This window comes from Pungitius pungitius, chromosome 13 (genome assembly GCF_949316345.1).
Source record: "Pungitius pungitius chromosome 13, fPunPun2.1, whole genome shotgun sequence".
Classification (NCBI taxonomy): Eukaryota; Metazoa; Chordata; class Actinopteri; order Perciformes; family Gasterosteidae; genus Pungitius; species Pungitius pungitius.
Window position 1 is genome coordinate 7622142 of NC_084912.1, and position 19034 is coordinate 7641175.

The 19034-nt window shown below is 46.2% G+C and overlaps 2 protein-coding genes across 7 annotated transcripts in view; both read right to left on the minus strand.

The window, feature by feature from the left end:
- Positions 1-947: 947 nt before the first annotated feature.
- On the minus strand, positions 948-2856 carry ppifa (peptidylprolyl isomerase Fa). Its single transcript, XM_037466549.2, has 6 exons — positions 2605-2856; positions 2431-2461; positions 2231-2319; positions 2059-2155; positions 1445-1520; positions 948-1361 (listed from the first exon to the last, which is right to left on the minus strand). The coding sequence occupies exons 1-6, from the start codon at positions 2746-2748 to the stop codon at positions 1199-1201; spliced, it is 600 nt and encodes a 199-aa protein (XP_037322446.1). The 5' UTR covers positions 2749-2856; the 3' UTR covers positions 948-1198.
- A 2220-nt stretch (positions 2857-5076) lies between these two features.
- Positions 5077-19034, minus strand: part of zmiz1a (zinc finger, MIZ-type containing 1a) — a 59463-nt gene continuing 45505 nt past the window's right edge. For 3 of the 6 annotated variants that reach the window (XM_037466541.2, XM_062566740.1, XM_037466546.2), the window contains 18 exons: positions 14039-14174; positions 12556-12661; positions 12236-12459; positions 11943-12144; positions 11530-11811; positions 10975-11154; positions 10745-10813; positions 10503-10668; positions 10266-10407; positions 9840-10050; positions 9582-9687; positions 9266-9426; positions 9093-9160; positions 8935-9003; positions 8579-8856; positions 8055-8245; positions 7272-7562; positions 5077-7011 (listed from right to left, as the gene is read on the minus strand). In XM_037466541.2, the coding sequence (XP_037322438.2) occupies positions 6904-7011; positions 7272-7562; positions 8055-8245; positions 8579-8856; positions 8935-9003; positions 9093-9160; positions 9266-9426; positions 9582-9687; positions 9840-10050; positions 10266-10407; positions 10503-10668; positions 10745-10813; positions 10975-11154; positions 11530-11811; positions 11943-12144; positions 12236-12459; positions 12556-12661; positions 14039-14174 (2990 nt within the window). In that variant the 3' untranslated portion in view covers positions 5077-6903. Of the gene's footprint in view, positions 7012-7271; positions 7563-8054; positions 8246-8578; positions 8857-8934; positions 9004-9092; positions 9161-9265; positions 9427-9581; positions 9688-9839; positions 10051-10265; positions 10408-10502; positions 10669-10744; positions 10814-10974; positions 11155-11529; positions 11812-11942; positions 12145-12235; positions 12460-12555; positions 12662-14038; positions 14175-18798; positions 18835-19034 lie in introns of all 6 variants that reach the window. The other 3 variants (XM_037466540.2, XM_037466544.2, XM_037466542.2) reach the window with 2 other exon arrangements.

The following is a 19034-nucleotide window of genomic DNA, read 5'->3' on the forward strand; positions in this document are numbered from 1 at the left end:
AAAGATTAAGATAGAAGTTTTCAATGCATTATTCACGGCAGTTAAGTGACGTAGACGTATAAAACTTGTTTTTCACTCCTCGTGAAAGTGCTGAGAGATAACAGACACGTCGCGGTGAGGAAAGCCATAACACAAAAGGAGGACGCAGCAGCTGACGCGGGTGCCGTGTGATGAACGGAGACGTTTCACCGCAGAAGAACCAGCCTGTACCAGTTGTAGATGTCATGGTTTTGCATGCGTAATAAACGTTGGCTGCAGCAACGTCGCCTCTGGAGCCAAGTTTCCACGAGCAATATTGGACACGCATTCCAAATAACTAAACACTAAAGCGGAGGGTGGGGACCCAAATTATATCAAGTTTGTTACAACATCTCTTGCTCAAACAGAGCGAGAGAGCTGAGAAGTCTCTATAGCAACAACGTAATCGGAGATTTCAAACAAACGGTGGAAGGTCGGAGCGCATATGGTTTCATTTATGGCCAAGAGCTGCTTTTTTTTGTGCTGTCGCTCCATTATTTACTTTTGTAAAGTATTAGCTCCATAAGCAGCACCACCCAGTCTCTGACTTTCAGACATGTCCTAAACTTCCTCCTCTCTCTGCGTTTTGAATGAAGGAAGAGCAGCCCACGCACAAGCTCAAGGCGTTTTTCCAGGTTCCTTCATGGTTGCAGCAGATCAAATCATCTTCACGCACGGTGTCCAATGAGGCTGCAGCCTGAACTCTTTTTTTTCGTCTGTCAAATGCATTCAAGTCATATTTCAGCCCGACCTGTAGGTGGATGTCAAATGATGTCACGTCCTGCTCCGATGGACAGGAAGTCAGTCGCGCTGGAGAGCCCGTGTCTATAAAAAGCTGCTGGATCATTTCCAGGAAGCTTTAAAACCAGCAGGGCCGGTGGCAGGTTTGAGTAAATGTCCCGTACTAAAACTAGAGATAGTCAAATCTAAAAAAAAGTCATTTTATTTGTCTGTAAACGGAGCGTAAATTACACAATAATAACATTTTACAGAGCCGATAACTTAGTGCTAGGACACAAAATAGATGGTTCAGACTTTCAACAATGTATGGGAAATATCTTGTATAATCCGAAATGTCAGTTTTTAGTGATGAGCTAGATCACAGGGGAAAGTTCCCTCCTTGAAAGCATCAAAAAGATGGATGAAAGATGAAGTGAATACCAAAAGGTTTCAAGGCAATTCATTCAACAGAAGTCCTTGTGGGATTTCGGGGGATCTCCCCACAGTCAGTGATGACAATGTTCTTAGTCACACCGCCGTCATGTAAGCCAAAGGATTCCATCTTGGTGACCACGTCCATACCCTCCTTCACCTGCCCAAACACCACGTGTTTACCATCAAGCCTGTCAGAAGAGGAGACAAAATGAAACTAACAACTGCTAAGTGAGTTGGATTTGGGTGTGGGGAGAAAATGAGAAGTCTTTACCATTCTGTTTTAGCCGTGGAGATGAAGAACTGGGAGCCGTTGGTGTTTGGTCCAGAATTTGCCATTGAAAGCGTTCCTGCAAAAAATCAAAAGAGTGAATTAAACTTCATTAAGTGAACCACATCTTGATTTATCTTTACCAGTAACCCAATATGATTCAGGGGGAAAGAGAAACATGACACTAATCCGTGTCATAGTGTATTTAACCAAAGCCTGCGTTTCTTTCCTGGAAAGCAAACTGTGAAGCAACAAATAATTAGCACGAGGATTGTTTTTTTTTTTTTCAAGAAAATTGGTAACAGAAATGGCTTTTTGTGGATTACTTATAATTACACTTTGACTCCATTAGAAGTAGGTCAATCACGTGGGGATTGCAAAATCCCAAAAGATACTGGTTTTATTGCTGCAGGAAATTAGGCGCTGCCATCTAGTGGAGAGGCTGCTTTACTCAAATGTATAAAACATGGAAGTGACATTAATATCCTCAGTCATGATACACAACAGCTACTATTTTCTTTACTAGTGAATTTGGTCATTTAAACGTTGAAAATTAAGGATAAAGAATAAAGATAAAGTAATATAATAGTGATTGCATACAAGAAGCTGAGATGTACCTGGACCAGTGTGCTTTAATATGAAGTTTTCGTCTCTGAATGTTTTCCCATATATAGATTTCCCTCCTGTCCCGTCGTGTTTGGTGAAATCTCCCCCCTGAAACCCCAAAACACAACAACAGACTACATGGCAAATACATCAAATGTGCCCCATCTTTAGTGTACACCTTACCTGACACATGAACTCAGGTATGACCCGGTGAAACACGGAGCCCTTAAAGCCGAAGCCAGGTTCCCCCGTGCACAGCGCTCGGAAGTTAGCTGTGAAGTGAGTCGACTTATTTATTAAAAGCAGCATTATAACAAATGGGGGGGGGGAAGTAACATTTGACGTTCAGCAGCCAAGTTTGAAGAAACGTGGTTGAAACGTACCTGCAGTCTTTGGCACTACATCCGCGTTCAACTGCAAGACAACACACATTCATTCACACATTACATCGCATTCCAATTCTGGGTGAATATTTTAACTGAGCCACGCGGTGTTGACAGAGCCAACGTTACGGAGAGGCTAGCATTAGCTAGCATTAGCCAGCTAGCTAAAGTTACCTCAATGGTTATCCTCCCAAGGGGCTCGCTGTCCGCATCGACGTCCAGGAACACGACGGGGTTCTTGGCGGGACCGGACGAGAACAGCTTCGCGGCGAGGACGCCCGGCTTGCTGTACCTCAGGCGGTATCGCACTTGTAACATCACTGCTCAGCCGGCTGGGTGAGGTGGACCCGCGGGCCCGTCGGTGCCGGCGGTGTTTACATGTGACGTCACGTGGACTGACAGGACCCGCCGGCGCTGAAACAAACAGCGACACCGCGTGGGAGGTTCCCGGAAGTATAGGTGTCGTTACTTATCACATGATCAACATTTTGTATTTGGGATGAGATTCGTCCTGTTTCATAATCAGTGAAATCTACAATTCAAAAATTTGATTTTTAAATGCTGAAATAAAATTTGTATTTTTGTGCATGTTTTCCTGCTTTAAATGATGAGGTTTTATCATTTGAATAGTCATGTGACAGAAGAGGCCATGCTAAATCATGCTAATTTTCCTTTCTGTTGAGCTGCACACATGGTTGGGTGTATTGGGTCTGAAATGTTTTCAACTTTTTTATTCCCATCTTATGGGGTCATGCTTCTAAGTGAAACTATATATCACCACAGGAAGGACACGATGAAGTCCAATTTAGCTTTGATACTGCTTTCCCAAAAAACATACTATTTCATTGCGACGAACAGGGATTTCTTGGAGGCCATAGACACTATCAAAACTCCTCTTTACAGCAGTTCAGTGTTTCTGAAAACTTGATGGGTAGAATACCGAATATGGGTTTAATGGATGTATGAATATGACGATTATAATAGTTAAAGTTTAATATTTTATCTTTGCCCACTGTTAAACTTTTTGCTTTTCAACACTTCTATAATACCCTGTTTACCGATAGCTTGTGGAGCATTAAAGAGGTGGAGTAGTTTTTTTTGCACAGCAGAAATTGACTGGGAACACAGCACAAGTGTGACTAATTATTAATTAACGGTGCAAGCGTGTATATTACCAAGAACCAGCAACTCGAGCAGCAATAAATCCTTTGATCAATTACAGCTGTGTTTTTCCTACTGTGACATGTAAAATTGTCCAAAGAAAGACCTATATTAACACTATTGTAAAGCGACACCAAGGGTATTTAAATTAGCGGGATTGCAAATTCTTTGCATATATAGTTCCGTGCCCTTATTTTTTGTATTATGCTGCACAGAATGCCCTTTTCCTCTCTTTTGTGCAATATGTAATGGTTTAATATATGCTGGTTGCACTTTGCATGTCAAAAGACGCAAAAGGCCGTCAATTGTGTTTCATCTGAATACATATTTATTAGATAAATATTAGGATGTCACGTCATCTAACTACATACAGATTTGCAAGACTAAAAATCACAACTTTCTTTCCGACCAGTTTAGAATATGAAATGATGGTACATCGAATGTACAAACCCAGAGACAACTGCCACCTGCTGTGCCAATCACCCCAGATTGTACCTTTTATAGCATATTTTGCCAAATTTTATTTTACAAACTGGAAATTTGGAAATAACTCTTAGAGCCACTAAAAGCTCAATGTATTCAAGTCCCAATTATACCTAAAAAGGTTTTGATAAATTTGCAGCACCTTTATAAAGTACACAGGTAATAGAGAAATACACAGAAGTTTAATATTACACAAATGAAAAATGTATTTTTTTCTTTGAAACCCCATGCTGAGGGGTACATAAAGTATCTTCCATAAATGAACAGGCGTGATTAGAGAGGTCTGCACTGACGCAATCAAACACAGACTCATTTTGCAAATTCAATGTCTGACAGGAGGATGCAAGCTTTACAAATTCTAAATACACTATTCACACTCCCCCTGGAGAAAATGAATACATTTCTGTTAACGTGTCTCTATTTGTCATTTACATTATATACACATATCCCTTTCATCCGCGACCCCACCCCCAACCCTCTGCCACAACCTCCACATGTAATGCAAACAAGAGGGGGTCTCCCCCATAATTCCATTTTACAACATTAATTGCATTCTCTTTTAAATCCTCAATTCAATTTTAAATGTCTGCAATCAGACACACAATTTGTGTCGCTAAAACGACTAAATGTGATTTTGTGAAAGGTTGGAGTTACAGTTACACACTGTGTAGGGACATAAAACATCCCAATGCGGCAGTGCATTGTCTTCAACAAACATAAAAACAAACACATACAACATCTGATCCTTCAACTTTGTTATATGCAGGTGATTTGACCAGTTATGAAGATCAATAAATCAATGTTCGGTTCTTCAAATGGTTTACGAATCTCAGATGGGGAACTTTTGTTAAATATCATACATCATGTTTCAAATTCATTTCATGTACTGCATAAAACTGTGTAAACCAAATTACACTTACAACTGACAAATGTAATAACTTAAAGCAATATAAAATGTGATGAAAAGCCACAAATCCCATATTTTAGCTAGGTACTGAAATCAAAAACTAATAATCAGGGTTTGAAACAATCAAGAGGACATTTTTTGCATTTTCAATTTAAATAAAAACAAGGTCGCTTGTTTCGTTACCTCACAGGTCTGTTTTTGAGAAATTTGGACCTCTAAGCTGCATCAACAATCTTTTAGACAGAAAACACCAAATTTAAAGCTGATCAATTTGTATACATAAGAAAATAAAAACTTTGATAACTTTCTGCTGAGCAGTCTGAATATTCCTTTTGCCCAATGCATTGTCACAAAAGAGAAACAACACACAGGTACTCAATACAAGTCCAGTGGGTGCATCTAGATCAATTTGTTACAATATGGAACTGATTAGGAAGGGATTGAGTGTGTGTGTGTGTGTGTGTGTGTGTGTGTGTGCGTGCGAGTGTGTAGTCCTTGACAGACATACAGTACCATGTAGTTATCAGTAACAGATAGGTACAGTACTGTACAGTCACAAAGTATCCACAATGGGTGTATACAACAGCTTGGGAAACTGTTGGATCATGCAGGATGTTTTTCCCAAAAAGATGCAATTCAACAGTAACAAAACAACAAAAGGAAAGATCAGAACAATCACAGACGCTTCTATAAAACAGTGATTTAAATACTTCTGTAGACGTCTGTAGGATGTTGAAATCCTGCTCTTGCATCGACGTTACATCCAGGTCCAGCCACTTACAAAAAGCATAGGACAACTTTGGTGATGTGTATCTGATTCATTTCTGTGTGGGATGATTAAACACTTAAAAAAAAACAAAAAAAACAGATGAATTTGAAATAAAATAATAAATATAAAACGAGAGACAATTATTTGATCAAGCATGGTTAGGCTGGACAAAGACAACAGGAGCCATTGGCACACATGCACTTGTGGACAAAATGGTGGTGAGTTTGTTGAGGAAGAGCGAAACACTACAATAAATACACTAGAACGACTACAGACTGGACATAAAGTACTGAGACAGCTCTTAGAGTGGATTGTGGTGTATTTCTTTCCGATTCGATATTTTTCTTCCCTCCTCAGGCTCAAACTCTCTCCTCACTGTCCATCACACGCAAACAAAAGAGGACACACAAACGTATGCAAACACTCACACACACACACGCGCGCTCGCACAAACATACGCATATACACCCTCACACACACCCTCTCACACACACACTGCATTGGACAAAGTGCACTGTTTTACCACAAGTCTGGGAGTCAAAGGGCATGATGGCATGTGCCTACATTTTTGAAGAACTCATTTCGAAAATGATAAAAACACTCTTACAAGACAATGTTTTTTTTCACAAAAATAAAAACAAAACAACGCTACAACACTTTTCCTAAAGCCCACAAAGGCTCCTGTCTCCTCTGTGTTGGTTACACATGATTATAGCTGCACAGTTTACTGTTAAAAAAGTCACAATTATCATGTGTATGTACCTATATATATATATGTATATATATATATAAATGCATATATATACATATATATATCTCACTTTAGTGCCCGCCAACATGGCTGGCCGTGAATGGTGTGTTTAGAGTCAAAGGCGGTGGAACTGGTGCGTGGAATCTTTACACGAGGACAGACGGGATGAGTGGCGGTCCGGCTCCCTCCCTCGGACGTCCCGAACAGACGTCTCTTTTTCGGCCGCGCTCCTGTGCCACACGTTTCCTGTCCGTAGACTGTGGGTGCGTGTGTGCGTGCATGAGCATAGGAAGCTGTTTGAAGTATCGATAGGAGGTCGCTGAGGTGTCTGTGGACGGACAGTCAAACACAATCACGACTCCCGTAGGTGCAGGAGGGTTTTGTTTTTTTTCTCTTCAGGGGCTAGTTGTTCTCAAAGAGGGAGAGAAGGTCGTCGTTGCTGTTGGTGGGAAGGTCGGGAGGGTCCAGGTACGATAATAACTCGTCGGGGTTGGCCAGCTCTGGAAGCAGCTGCGGGGGAAAAAAGGCAGAAAGTGACAATGAGCGGCAAGGGCAAAAAAATAAAAACAAAAAAATAAATTTACACCTCTGCAGCTGGACGACTTGAAGACATGGCCGAGTGTTGAAAGCCAAAGTAAACACAGAAACGAGCACAAAAAAAAACATGAAACACGAAAAGGCAAACAGAGAGCAGAAGGATGAGAGCAGCTGTAGCAGGCTGTGTTAGCTGCTAACAGTTAGCACGGGGTGCCCAGGGCGAGCACACTTACATCCAGGGATGGTTCAGGCATGTCCTGGGCTCCCTGACCCATCTGCCCATCCGAGGAGGGGTTAAAGTTCAAATCGCTGTGGGGGTGACTGTTCTGCCCGGGCTGCTGAGGTTGCTGATGCGGCGGCTGAGGCTGCGACTGGCGAGGCGGCTGCGATGGTTGGCCGCCGTGATGCAACGGCGGCCCTGACTGGCCACTGTGATGTAAAGGCGGCCCTGAGTGGCCGCCGGGGCGGGGAGACGCATGCAAGCTCTGCTGCATGGAGTTATGGGACTGATCGGTATGGGACATCTGCAGGTGCGAAAGGGAGACAGAAAAGCGACAGAGATGGAGAGTGAAAAACAAGAAGGAAGACAAAGAGAGTGTTAAGGAGGGGGGGAGGATGCGAGGGAAGAAAGAAAGGGCAAATGCGAAATGAGTTCCAGCGTGGATAATATGGAACAGGCCTTCTCAATGGAGGCTGTGATCAGCAGACGCGTACAGCTGCAACATCACACGGTGACATGAGCGTGTGAGCATGACTGAGCACACATGCCGGCTAAAAGGGGCGAGCGGCACCTCGCTCAGATCAGAAAACGCAGCCTTTTTGACAAAAGTATGACAGATTGCCAAGAGATGATCTTTTACAAACTGAGGCAACACTTCATGCTACAAGACAGCATAACTTAGCACAACATAAATAAGAGACGTTAAGACCCAAAATTAATTGACTAGATTGCATTGGGAGATACTCGTAAACATCCTTTATTGGTACCAGCAGCCTTTGAAGTAAACCCAACTTACTGCATCATTCATGCCGTGATTGAGGGGCTTGTCCTGGGAGAGGAGCCCACCCGGGCCGTCTGGCGGGTGGGAGAGCTGGGGGCCATGGACGAAGTCATTCATAGGGGGACCTCCTCCACCTCCACCACCACCACCACCAGAGGGGTTCCCATGAGGGAAGTCAAAGTTCCCTTGGCCGTGGTAACTGTTGCCTTAAAGGATGAAAAACACCTCTGTCAAAACGCTTACTGCTTCGCTGACTTGTCTGAAAAGTTTTCTTTTCAAAGTGGTGACATAAGGGGATCCACACGATCCACTTTTTATTCACTGTTAGGAAACATTTATCAAGAGCAACGAGCTAAGAATATTTTACACCAGGTTCAGCACAAAACCCTCCTTGGGGCTTTTTTTTTTGTTTTATTTAATGCACTGGAGACACACAACAGATCAGTTGTTGCTACTAAAAAAAGAGAAAAAACAGCTCCTTCTTCCCGCAAATGAGCTGACGACCTGTTATTCCCCCACGCAGTCGGGTTTTCCTTTACCTGCTCCGGGGTAATCGCCCCCGTTGCCACTGGGATGTTGACTGGGGTGTGGCGGGTAAGGGCTGGGGCCGAGTAAAGGGCCCGGTCCAGGTCCTGAACCGGGCCCTAGCTGGGCGATCATCTCCATCACATTGGGCATGGTCATCTGACTGGGGCTCATGGTCTTGAAGCGCTTGGCGAGTGGTCCGTCGGGGTCCTCTTTGATGTGGATCTCAGACTTTATGGGCACAGGTCTCCAGCTACACGTGGGGTCTATAGTGACCTCCTCAAACTCTGAGCTGTTAAACGAGAAAGTAGAACGTGTTAAGTTTGTGAAAATATCAACTCAGAAGGAAAGAGAGAGAAAAAATACATACTTTTGGATGGCGTTGAGGATTCCCCACATGTATTGGTCCACCTCCAGACCTTCTAATAGTGCCGTTTTACTGGCAAAAAGTAATTACATGTGATCCGTTAGTGGCCAACGTCATCAGTTATCTTTACATTTCAACAAATAAAATAGCCTTTTACTTACTTGCACACAGGACACCTCCACGTCCCCCTCTCACAGTTGAGCTGCAGGTAGGACTCCAGATCAAAGCACTGTGGAGCACATCACAAATGCTCTTCAGAATAACCCCTCATTCGCAGCGTCATGCAACGCAGCATTCACACGAGCAGGTGACGCGTCTTTAAATCCGAGCAAACCTGGACATGTTTGCAGTCGTGCCCCCGTGCGGGCAGCTGGATGCGTCGGAAGGTGATGTGACATTTCACCGACACTTTGATGGCCGTCTGCTCCACGCCGTCTTCCCCGTTGAGAGTAGTGCTTCCCGCAGAGGCCGCCACGCTGCTGAAGTTCCTCTTAACTGGGAAAGGAAAGTGTTTCAGAGGGGAAGGAATTAGTGGCGGAGTGTGCTTCAGCACCTATTTTAAAGCGCACCATAAAGAGAAGCAGGTGGGAGCCTGCGTAATTAAGACGTGCTTATGCATAATAACTACATCCAGACAGAGTGAGCCGTACCCTTGGTGATGCAGTGTTCTGCTGGAAGGAGCCTTTTCTTCAGGAGCCCCTGGAGGACGGATCGCACAGATGGCCTGTGGACCAGCTGCAGCACAAACAGGTGGGACTGCGAAGCAACGCGAGAACCCGGAAATAAACAGCAAAGTCTACCGAGCGTGACACACATATTAAATAAAAATCATCCCAGCTACTCTTTCGGTTAAAAAATAATAAATACACCTGTGAACTCTTAGAAATTCTACATTGACCTGTACTCACACAACAGCAGGCGGTGACCGTTATCTGGATGGTGTTTCTTCCAGGTTGGCATACGTGCTTCAGGTGCAGGGGCTTGTGGGAGGTTTTGTTGTCTCCCCTCTCGATGGTGAGGGGCGTGGCGTTGACGCTGACCTGGACGGAGGCGGGCCAGTTGGTGTTCATCTGCCTGTCTTCATGATGGTAGCACTTGAACTGGAGCTCAAGGTCCGACCTGTGGGATGGGACCAGCGCAGTCAGCCATATCCACAAAAAAACTGTCTTAAAAATAATTGTAAATATGGCAGACGTGTGATTAAAATTGTATTTTCAATAGCTTACGTGGGAGAATAACATAAAAAGAGAACATTTGTCCCTAACATCCAGTGAGAGTTGTCTTTCCACGCAAAGATTTGACCAAACGATGTAACTGGAGCGCGGTGGTCGTACCTCCACATGAGCGTCTGGTGGACGGAGGGTCGCAGGTGGAAGACGTGGTTACTGACGGCCAGGTTGTGCTCCAGGCGGAACGGCTCCAGCACCACCCCGTCCCTGACGGGGAACGTCAGCCGCAGCTCCTCGTTGGGGTTAGCTGGGAGAAAAAGAATTCACACAACGCGCCGGGTGAAAAATGAGGATCCCGCGTATGAAAGCAACCACTGGTTTCCAAACTGCCGAGGTACTCACACGGAGGGGGCGGAAGCGCTGTCATATTTGGTTTCATGTCGGGTGGAAACGGCGGCTTCACGTCCGGGTTTGGCGACAAGTACGGAGGGATATTACTTCCGGGGGTCATAGGCGGTGTGGGGTTCCCAGGGACCGGCGAGTGGGGGTAGTTCACAGGCCTCGGGGGCTGTAAAAAGCAGCAATAATGAAAACACCTGTAGAACTCAATTCACATGTATGACCGAGGCACGTTGAGAACATACCCCGTTGCCTTGGCCGTAAGAGTATCCACCTCCAGGGAAGTTGGTGTTCTGACCATTAAAGGGTTCTTGCTGTGAGGGGAGAATGAGCAAAAATAATTGCACCATAAACATGTGCCGTATACAGATGTGCTATGACCTGGCTGTCCCTGCCTTTTCCCCCAGTGCATGCTGGGAGCTCCCCAAATGACCCTGAATAGTATGTGGAATGTGATTGCTGTGGCATGACGGACCTTGTAGTACTGGCTCATGGGCATGCCAGGTGGGTACTGTCCTTGGCCTTGCTGCCCCGGCATCCTTTGGCCGGGGTAGTTTGGAGAGGGCAGCGGCCTGGAGGCGTTTGATGCGGGGTACTGCCCCTGCTGTGGTGGGAACTGACTGTTCGGCCCGTACTGCTGACCCCCGTAACTTGCCTGGACAAAGACAGTAAAAGGAAAAAAATAAAAATAGATTAAACACCTTTTTGAGTGCTATCTGACACGTAGGAAAACCGTTGCCGGAAATAGTGCAAACGAGCATGGGGCTCCAGGCGCAAACACAATCTGGGGGTGGCATATTTTTGTGAACTAAGAAGTTGGTGCAAACTAGAAGCAGCTCAGCACCACATGGAAGACGATACTGGAAGCACCTTCAACACCCCACTAATGTTTTCAAAGGTAGAATGAAGAGGCTGCTTATTAATTTTTGTGAGGGTGTTTTTTTATGTTACACCACTAACTGGGGGAAGCCTCTGAAAACAGAGCTTGTTTTGCTGCAGGTTGTTTCAATCATCAGATCTTTCCACTCACCTCCCCAGGATATGGCCTCTTCATCGCCTGCATTGGCATGCCCTGTCGAGGTCCCCCGGGATACCCCTGCTGGGGCATCCTTTGGCCGTGAGCCCCGAAGGGCACCATGCCTGGAGTACGAGCCTGGCTCATGCCCATTGGAGGGCCACTCATGTTGGGGTTGTTCATGGCTGAACCCATGTTGCCGGGGTTCATACCTCCAGGGGGGCCTCGTGGGCCCGACGGGTTCATGAACTGGCTGCTGTAGGTTTGTGCGGGGCCCATCTGGAAGGAAGAACACATCTGGAAAAACAACAGAAGGTTTCAGCGTTGAATGAGATTTGTTGGCTCTTGACCACGTGGTTGGATAGTAGATTTCTGTCAAAATCTGTGGTTTACAACAGTAATCCTTTGTTGGCAGGTGTGCGCCGTACCTGTCCATACTGGCTCATGTCTTTATTCTGGGTTTCCTGCATCGCTGCCACCGTTGCCGTTGCCGTGGCCGTTGCCGTGGCAGCGGCGGCAGCGACGGCGGCGGCTGCCGCGGCGGCAGCTGGCTGCGTGAAGTCACCAGGAGGACGTGAGTGGGAGGTCAATCCCATTCCTCCTGGAGGAGGGTTTGGGCCTCCCGAGTAACTAAAAAAATAAATAGATGGATCGCATATTTGAATAACTGATCTTTTTTTAAATATTATTATGTTAAAATACGTTGTGTCCAGGGTCTTACCTCCCGCTGTATCCCCCAGGACCTCCGGGGTAGCCAGGCCTGCCGTACATGCCCTGCTGCATGTACTGTTGGTTGGAGCCTCCTTTATTTGGAAACTGCTGCTGCTGCTGAGCATTGAACTGGGGGGAGTTGAGGCCGGGCCCGCTGGCAGATAGGCCCGATCCCATAGGGTTACCTCCGGGATTCATGGAGTTATTGCTATTCGCCATATGGTTAGCGAGCACCTGGATTTAACAAAGGAAGGTACATCAAAAAACATCCATTGGGTTTGCAAAACGAACCGCGCAGAGTCCAGCTATGATGTTCCCGCGTGGACATACCTGACTCTGTGACGTATTGGTGACGCCCCAAACCGTTGTAACCACGGACAATGACCCAGGGGGCTGGTTGGAGTTTTGTTGCCAGTCATAAGGAAAGGATCCATCACTGGAAAGCAGATCAAAACACAAAAACGGCAAACGTCACTTGAAGTTTTGTTTGGCCAAGAAAGCAGGCGACGGGGAGCCAACGGCTCTGCGTCCAGCAATGTGAATAATTTGGGAATTCTTCGCTCCAAAATGCTCAGCAATTTGAAATGTTTGGCGCAAAATTACAAAACATGTTTTCAGCCAGGATATCTGGTATCGGCTGCACATGAGTGAAGACTCCAAATGAGCCAGCGAGGAGTCGCATGCCTTCATTCACCAGCAGAAAAACTAAATATGATCAAGAGGATTTTCTTGAAGGTGTTGAAAAATCTTTGGATATGGATTCCAAGACCTGGATGTATAATTTTCCCATTTTAAATGAGAGCGTGTTACATGTGATAAACAAGCGAACTCCTCTTGGGGAGAGGCAAGTTGCCAGTGGAGTGGGAAGGAACTGCTGTTTCTGGAGAGCAGCTTGTTTTCGTTAGAGGTTGGATCTTGGAATGGACAATTGTTTAATATTTCCTCATAAAAGGCCCAACATTATCCCCAATATGTTCAGCAGAGGCAAACAGGACTCTTAACTCTTGAGAGCGTGAGGCATGAGCACACAATGTTCTGCAAAAACATTACTTCACTGCTCTCCTCTGTGCCGGCATGCACCTCCACCCCAAACCCCCCCAGCTGTGGAAAACCGGTGTCTTGGTTTGTGTAAGACACGAGCACAGGATTCAACACAACAGCTTAACAAAGGCTGTGGTTCAACCTGCTAATTCAAGACACTTAATGCACCCTTAATTAGCTTCAATTAATTAGTTTGTTGCAATTTGGGGAGGAAGACTGAAAAAAAGGTTACCCTTTAACCCTGTGTTTTTCTTGTTTTTCTGACGCATTTGTTTTCATTTCTCTACATCTTTCCCCCACACCTCCAGCTCCCACACACACACACACACACACACACACACACACACACACACACACACACACACACACACACACACACACACACACACACACACACACACACACACACACACACACACACACACACACATCTAGACAGACACCATACCGTCTCCACCCAAAACATACTCTCGTCAAATGTGCCTTAGAGACTGTGGCTGTCCCTGTACGTATGCTGTTGTGCGTTTAGCGTTATCACTTTCCCCAGTTCATTTACAAATTCGACTACAAAGTGTCGGATGTGTTTGATGTGTATCAAACACATCCGTGATGGAATAACTATCAGGAAAAGGGTAGAAACGGTGGCATCAACCTCATTCATTCAAATGCAACTCGGCCAGTTACCTTTAAGCTGAACTGAGAAAAGAGGTTTGCTGTGAGCAAAGGACACGCTTTATTCTTCAGAATAACGTCAGGGAGGCTCCCCACTGACCTGTGTGTGAGGCCGGGCTTCATGCTGTTCATACTGGGCTGCATGGGAACCTTTCCCTGCGGTTCGTTCTGCCTGCTCTTCTGGTGACGCAGCAGGAGGAGACGACCCAGCTCCTCGCACCACGACGACAGCAGCGCTGCAAGGGAGACACACGGACACACACATATGCACAGGATGCGTTAGGTCACCCGTCAGCTCACACGGGAGAGGGGTGGGGGGGGGCTACATCAGCACGGTGAAGGGTCTATGTGTGAGTGATCAGCGAGAAGAAAAATAACTGGACTTGTCCCATTTTGAGATGTTTCTCAAACGAGTGTTCTGAAAGCTTGTGTCTGCAGCCACCCGGCCTGCAGGTGTCGCTATCGCCTGCAGGGGGCAGCCCAGCTCAATGAACCTACATTGATTATTGCCTGAGCGGGTTTCACAACAGTTACATCACATCATCTCTACCTGCTGTGTAAAATATAAACTGAAATCCCTCCACTGCACAAAAGGACCTCCCAGTTTGTCTGCCCCAGGGAGGAAGAGGCTGAATGAGGCAGACAGAGACTGCGTGAAGGGGGTTACAGATACAATCTATGTAGGAAATAAATGTCCTCACTCTCCGTCACTTCCTGCACTCATCACTGCACTACTTCATTCCCCTGCAACTGCCCGCGTGTCCTCTCATATCTTTGAGCAGCAATCAAGCCGTGCAGCATTCTCGTCCTCTTCGTGAAGGCGAGGCATTTTTTTTTTTTTTCAGCTCAGTGCCAATTATATTTTCCCCCGATGCCAATCAACTTGTCGTTCTTGAATCGATCTGTGGCTTTTTTTATACCCACTGCGTCTTGATTTAGAAAGTTGTCTCGACGAACCAACAAAAGAAAGGTTACAGCGTTCACTACTTAATTCAATAATTTAAGCAACGCTATTTTTAGACTTGTAGACCCAGATACATCAGCTTTTAGAAAGAGTTGTTACTGGGTTTGGGGTATTAAGATGTAGTTTTTAAAAATGTTTCTGCCCGGAAGAAATTATTATGTTCAAACAATGTGGGACATTGGAATTGAATTGTGAGGATTTACAGGCCCATGACCAAACACATGGCTGAAAATGGACAAAAATGAGTACCATCTGTAACCTGTGAAGTAAGATAAACAAAGTCTAAACTGCTATGATTGTTACCCGACCAGACAAGTCACGAAGGGAGTCAAAAGAAATAAAGGGAAGGAGAGAGGCTAAGAAAAAGGGAGGAAAGGAATGAAGAACAAAGCAGAGGAGCAGTAACATTTCCTTCTGGCGGGTGGAGACAGCCGAGCCTCCGAGTTAAAGTGGAATCATTCCACCCTGCCATTACGCAGAGCTTATCTCCTCACTAAATCACCACCTCTGCACCGAGGGACTGTCTCTTCAACTGGAAACCCCACCATTTAGACCCGAGGATCAGCTCCAAGCGCCAGTGATGGAGTTGCTCCGAGAGAGAGAGAGAGAGAGAGAGAGAGAGAGAGAGAGAGGAGAGAGAGAGAGAGAGAGAGAGAGAGAGAGAGAGAGAGAGAGAGAGAGAGAGAGAGAGAGAGAGAGAGAGAGAGAGAGAGAGAGAGAGAGAGAGAGAGAGAGAGAGAGAGAGAGAGAGAGAGAGAGAGGAAAGAGAGCAGTGGCGACATCAGCGCGCGGCAACGAGCCACCGAAGAGCCAAGCGGGCCGCCAAAGGCCAGCAGCCATCCGTAATACGCCGAGGGTCCGATCCGGGCCGGCGTGCCTTGTTTTCACCTCACAGTCCCTCGGGGGATACGAGCCTCTGCCAACGCCATCACACAGACGCAACTGCCGCCCTCCTCTCACTCAATCACTTTACCCTCACTGTGCACGCCGCGTTACCCCGCAGACACGTTTTGACATTTTTGCGTTGAAAGCGTTGAATCGGTCTACACAGGTCCACAAAAGTTGCTTTAAACAATATTTAATAAAACATTTTTTTTTTTTTAAAAGGAGGATAAATCGAAGAGGGACATGTTACACGACGCTAAGTCCAATCACTTTCCTGAAAACTTCTATCACAAGTTATTGATTTACCACATTGAATAGATTGTCTGCGATTGCAACTGCTCATAATGAGCCAATTCTGCTACAGGCGCGATGAAAGAGAGCGATGGCACAGTTTTGGGGAAATGATATTAGTGTTTCTCCTCACACGGAGTGGGCGGAGTCAGGGACGTTTTTCTTATGTCTCCGCATGTAGCTTGAATATTAAAGTCCAGCCAGTTATGTTGCGATAGCGTACGGTAAGGTCAGCGTTGCCTTAAGGGCACCTTTGCCGAGCACTGAGGGTTTTTGAGCTGGGAGTATAATATCATCGGGATCTAATATTTCAATGCAGTTTGCCTACCAAGGGAAGCCACCGCTCCCATTTAATCCAGTCACTGAGCTAATCTCACCATTCGTACCGTTAAACAGCAAACAGAGACAACTTGCAAAGACATGGTCACTGCTCCTCTCCTTAACCAGTAGTCCGTTCCCTCCTCTGCCGGCAGCGAGACAGCGCCCCGCCCGCCCTCGTCACCACAGCTCCGTTTCTTAGAAGCCGTGTCTTTAAGTGGGTAATAACCTGAGACATATGGGCCTTCCTCGCCGAGGCCGTGCTTATTGCCGTACAGCTGACTGATAGCAGGGACAGCGGCTGCCTCTCATCTCACCTCAGCCCCTCTGGGAGCAGCGCTAGAGAGCCAGCGAGGCCCCCGGTAACAGGCTGCAAGGCCCATTAACTAATGACAGAGTGTTTGTACAAGTCCTCTTTCGCAAGGAAGCCCCCGATGCTAATTGCCGTGAACTCTGACGAGGGGCGGCGGGTGTGTGTTTGTGCGGTTTAAAAAGCCAGCGGGCAGATCATTGGCCTGTTAAATCATGACAGACCATCTTGATCCTGTGGACATTAAAAAGACGTGCACGCCAACGTGTTGAGTGGATGATGGTGACCCACCCCCCCCCCCCCCCCCCCCCCCCACCTTGTTGATGAACACACGCCTCGTAGTCAACACTTGACAAAAAGGAGATGCTGAGGCCGGCAGTGAGCGAGTGTCGCTGTGCCGGACAGCAGCAGCCGGACGTGGGTCGCCGGACCCAAGGTGTCATGTGGCTACATGGGGAAGAATCATTTTGGTTCTACGAAGCAATTGGCCTTTACAGAAGCGCAGAGTTTTGCTGTAATGGCCTCATTTCGTGCCGCTGCGTGTCAAGTGCCAGCGATGAAGTGAACCCTAACCCACGGGAAAGGCCATTTTCGGATTTCATTCTCTCCTGCGTTCCATCAGTCGCTTTGGAGCGGATGACAGCGTCTGTGTTAAAAAGGCAGCGCGCCAAGCACAGTTCAATTTTGGAATACAAAAAAAGTCCAACGCTGTTTTATTGCGACTGCCACTTCCAGATTATTTATACAACTTTTGCTGCCAAAGTTGCAGAAATTGGGATTTACATATTCAACATAAAATGTCTACTACATAACACTGATGAAAATTATAATGTAAAATCCCTCTATACAACTTCAAAATGATTTGTGTGTCTAAATGTGGTTAATCTCAATATGAATATATGTATTTTTTGAATGGCATCCCAAGTGTCACCCCAAATAGTTCTCAAGAGCAGGTGATGCGTGATGAAACGATCCATCACGCAGCTGCATCAGCCGCCACATTCACTGCGACCTCAGGTTTTAAATGCTCACGGTTTAAAACTTCAAAGTTCAGTTACAACGCTAACCAAGTTGGTTTGAGCGTCGCGCTAGAGGAGGCGGGTCTTAAAAGTTTCAATGAGATGAAAGTGAATTCTCCAGCGTTGAACGTTGCAAATCACTGCCTCTTGTCCTGAAATTACCAAAAATCTGTCTGTCGTGCCAAGTTCTGATGACCATGGCTGGACATGCCCGGCTTCCATAGAGACATGTAACACTGTGCATGCAGCTCTTCTGTTGTTGTGTTGATCACAAGACAGACACGGGAGGAAATACTACATGGAGAAGTTACACTTTTTGAGCATGAACACTGCAGCACTTGACATAGAAGCCTTCTGAGACAATGTGTGGGATGATAACGAAGAAGCAATTCATAATAGATATCAAAGACAGGCGTCTGTAAAACACCGGCAGGTAGGTCTATGCTGTGCGGGTACAAAAATATTATGCAAAAGGCGAATATGGAGGACGTATAAAATCCTGCAAAATAAAAATAAAGAGTCATGCTTTTTGCAGTAGTGTAATGGAAGCCATTTAAGCAGTCGATGATATCCCCCATCTCGCCCCCTCTCTGTTCAGCCAACTTCTTCCAAGAGAAGAGCATGTCAAATGGGCTTTAGTCTCAACAGCTTGGAGGCAGAACCACTCAAACATGCCCTGCAGAGAGACGGCTCTGTGTCAGAAATCACACTCAACCAAAACCCGGGCCTTTAGTGTAACGGCCCAACAGAGGATTCGAATACTCAAAAAAAAAAATCGGGAACAGCCCGCCGACTTTTTTTTTTTCTTCTTCTTTTTTTCGTTCTTGCTTGCATTGGTTTAAAACAATGCAGTTTTTTCTAATTTCGGCTGGGTTTGACAGAACTTCCTCCGCGACCTCTGGCGGTGCACCAGGCGGCGAGGGCAGAGGGGGGGGGGAAGAAGATGGATGGAAGGATGCTAGACAGAGGACAGGTGGAGATGGAGGGAGTGGGCAGATCCCCTCCTCCCCGGGATGCGTGTGGGTCACAAGCCAAAGAGATGCTGCAGCCCAGAAGGGAGGGAATAGCTCTACCTGAGTCACTCTGACATCTCCTGCAGGTGCTGGTTTCTGTGGGGTTCAAATTACACATTTTTAAACGGGGAAAAGTTATAAGAATCAGCATGAACACCAAACATAATGCAGTATGACAGCTGGATCGGACTAAAGGTGCAAAGTGTTGGAGTCGGGTGGGAAATGTCGGATCTCTCTGTGTCGCGTGTGGCCACACAAAAACAACAACAACAGCAACACAGCCTTTCACATGTTCT

Coding starts and splice junctions, on each gene's coding strand:
- ppifa (XM_037466549.2), bottom strand. CDS start 2,748: ATGTTACAAGTGCGATACCGCCTGAGGTACAGCAAGCCGGGCGTCCTC. Junction 2,462..2,604: donor TTGGGAGGATAACCATTGAG/GTAACTTTAGCT, acceptor GTTGTCTTGCAG/TTGAACGCGGATGTAGTGCC. Junction 1,521..2,058: donor ATTAAAGCACACTGGTCCAG/GTACATCTCAGC, acceptor GATTTTTTGCAG/GAACGCTTTCAATGGCAAAT.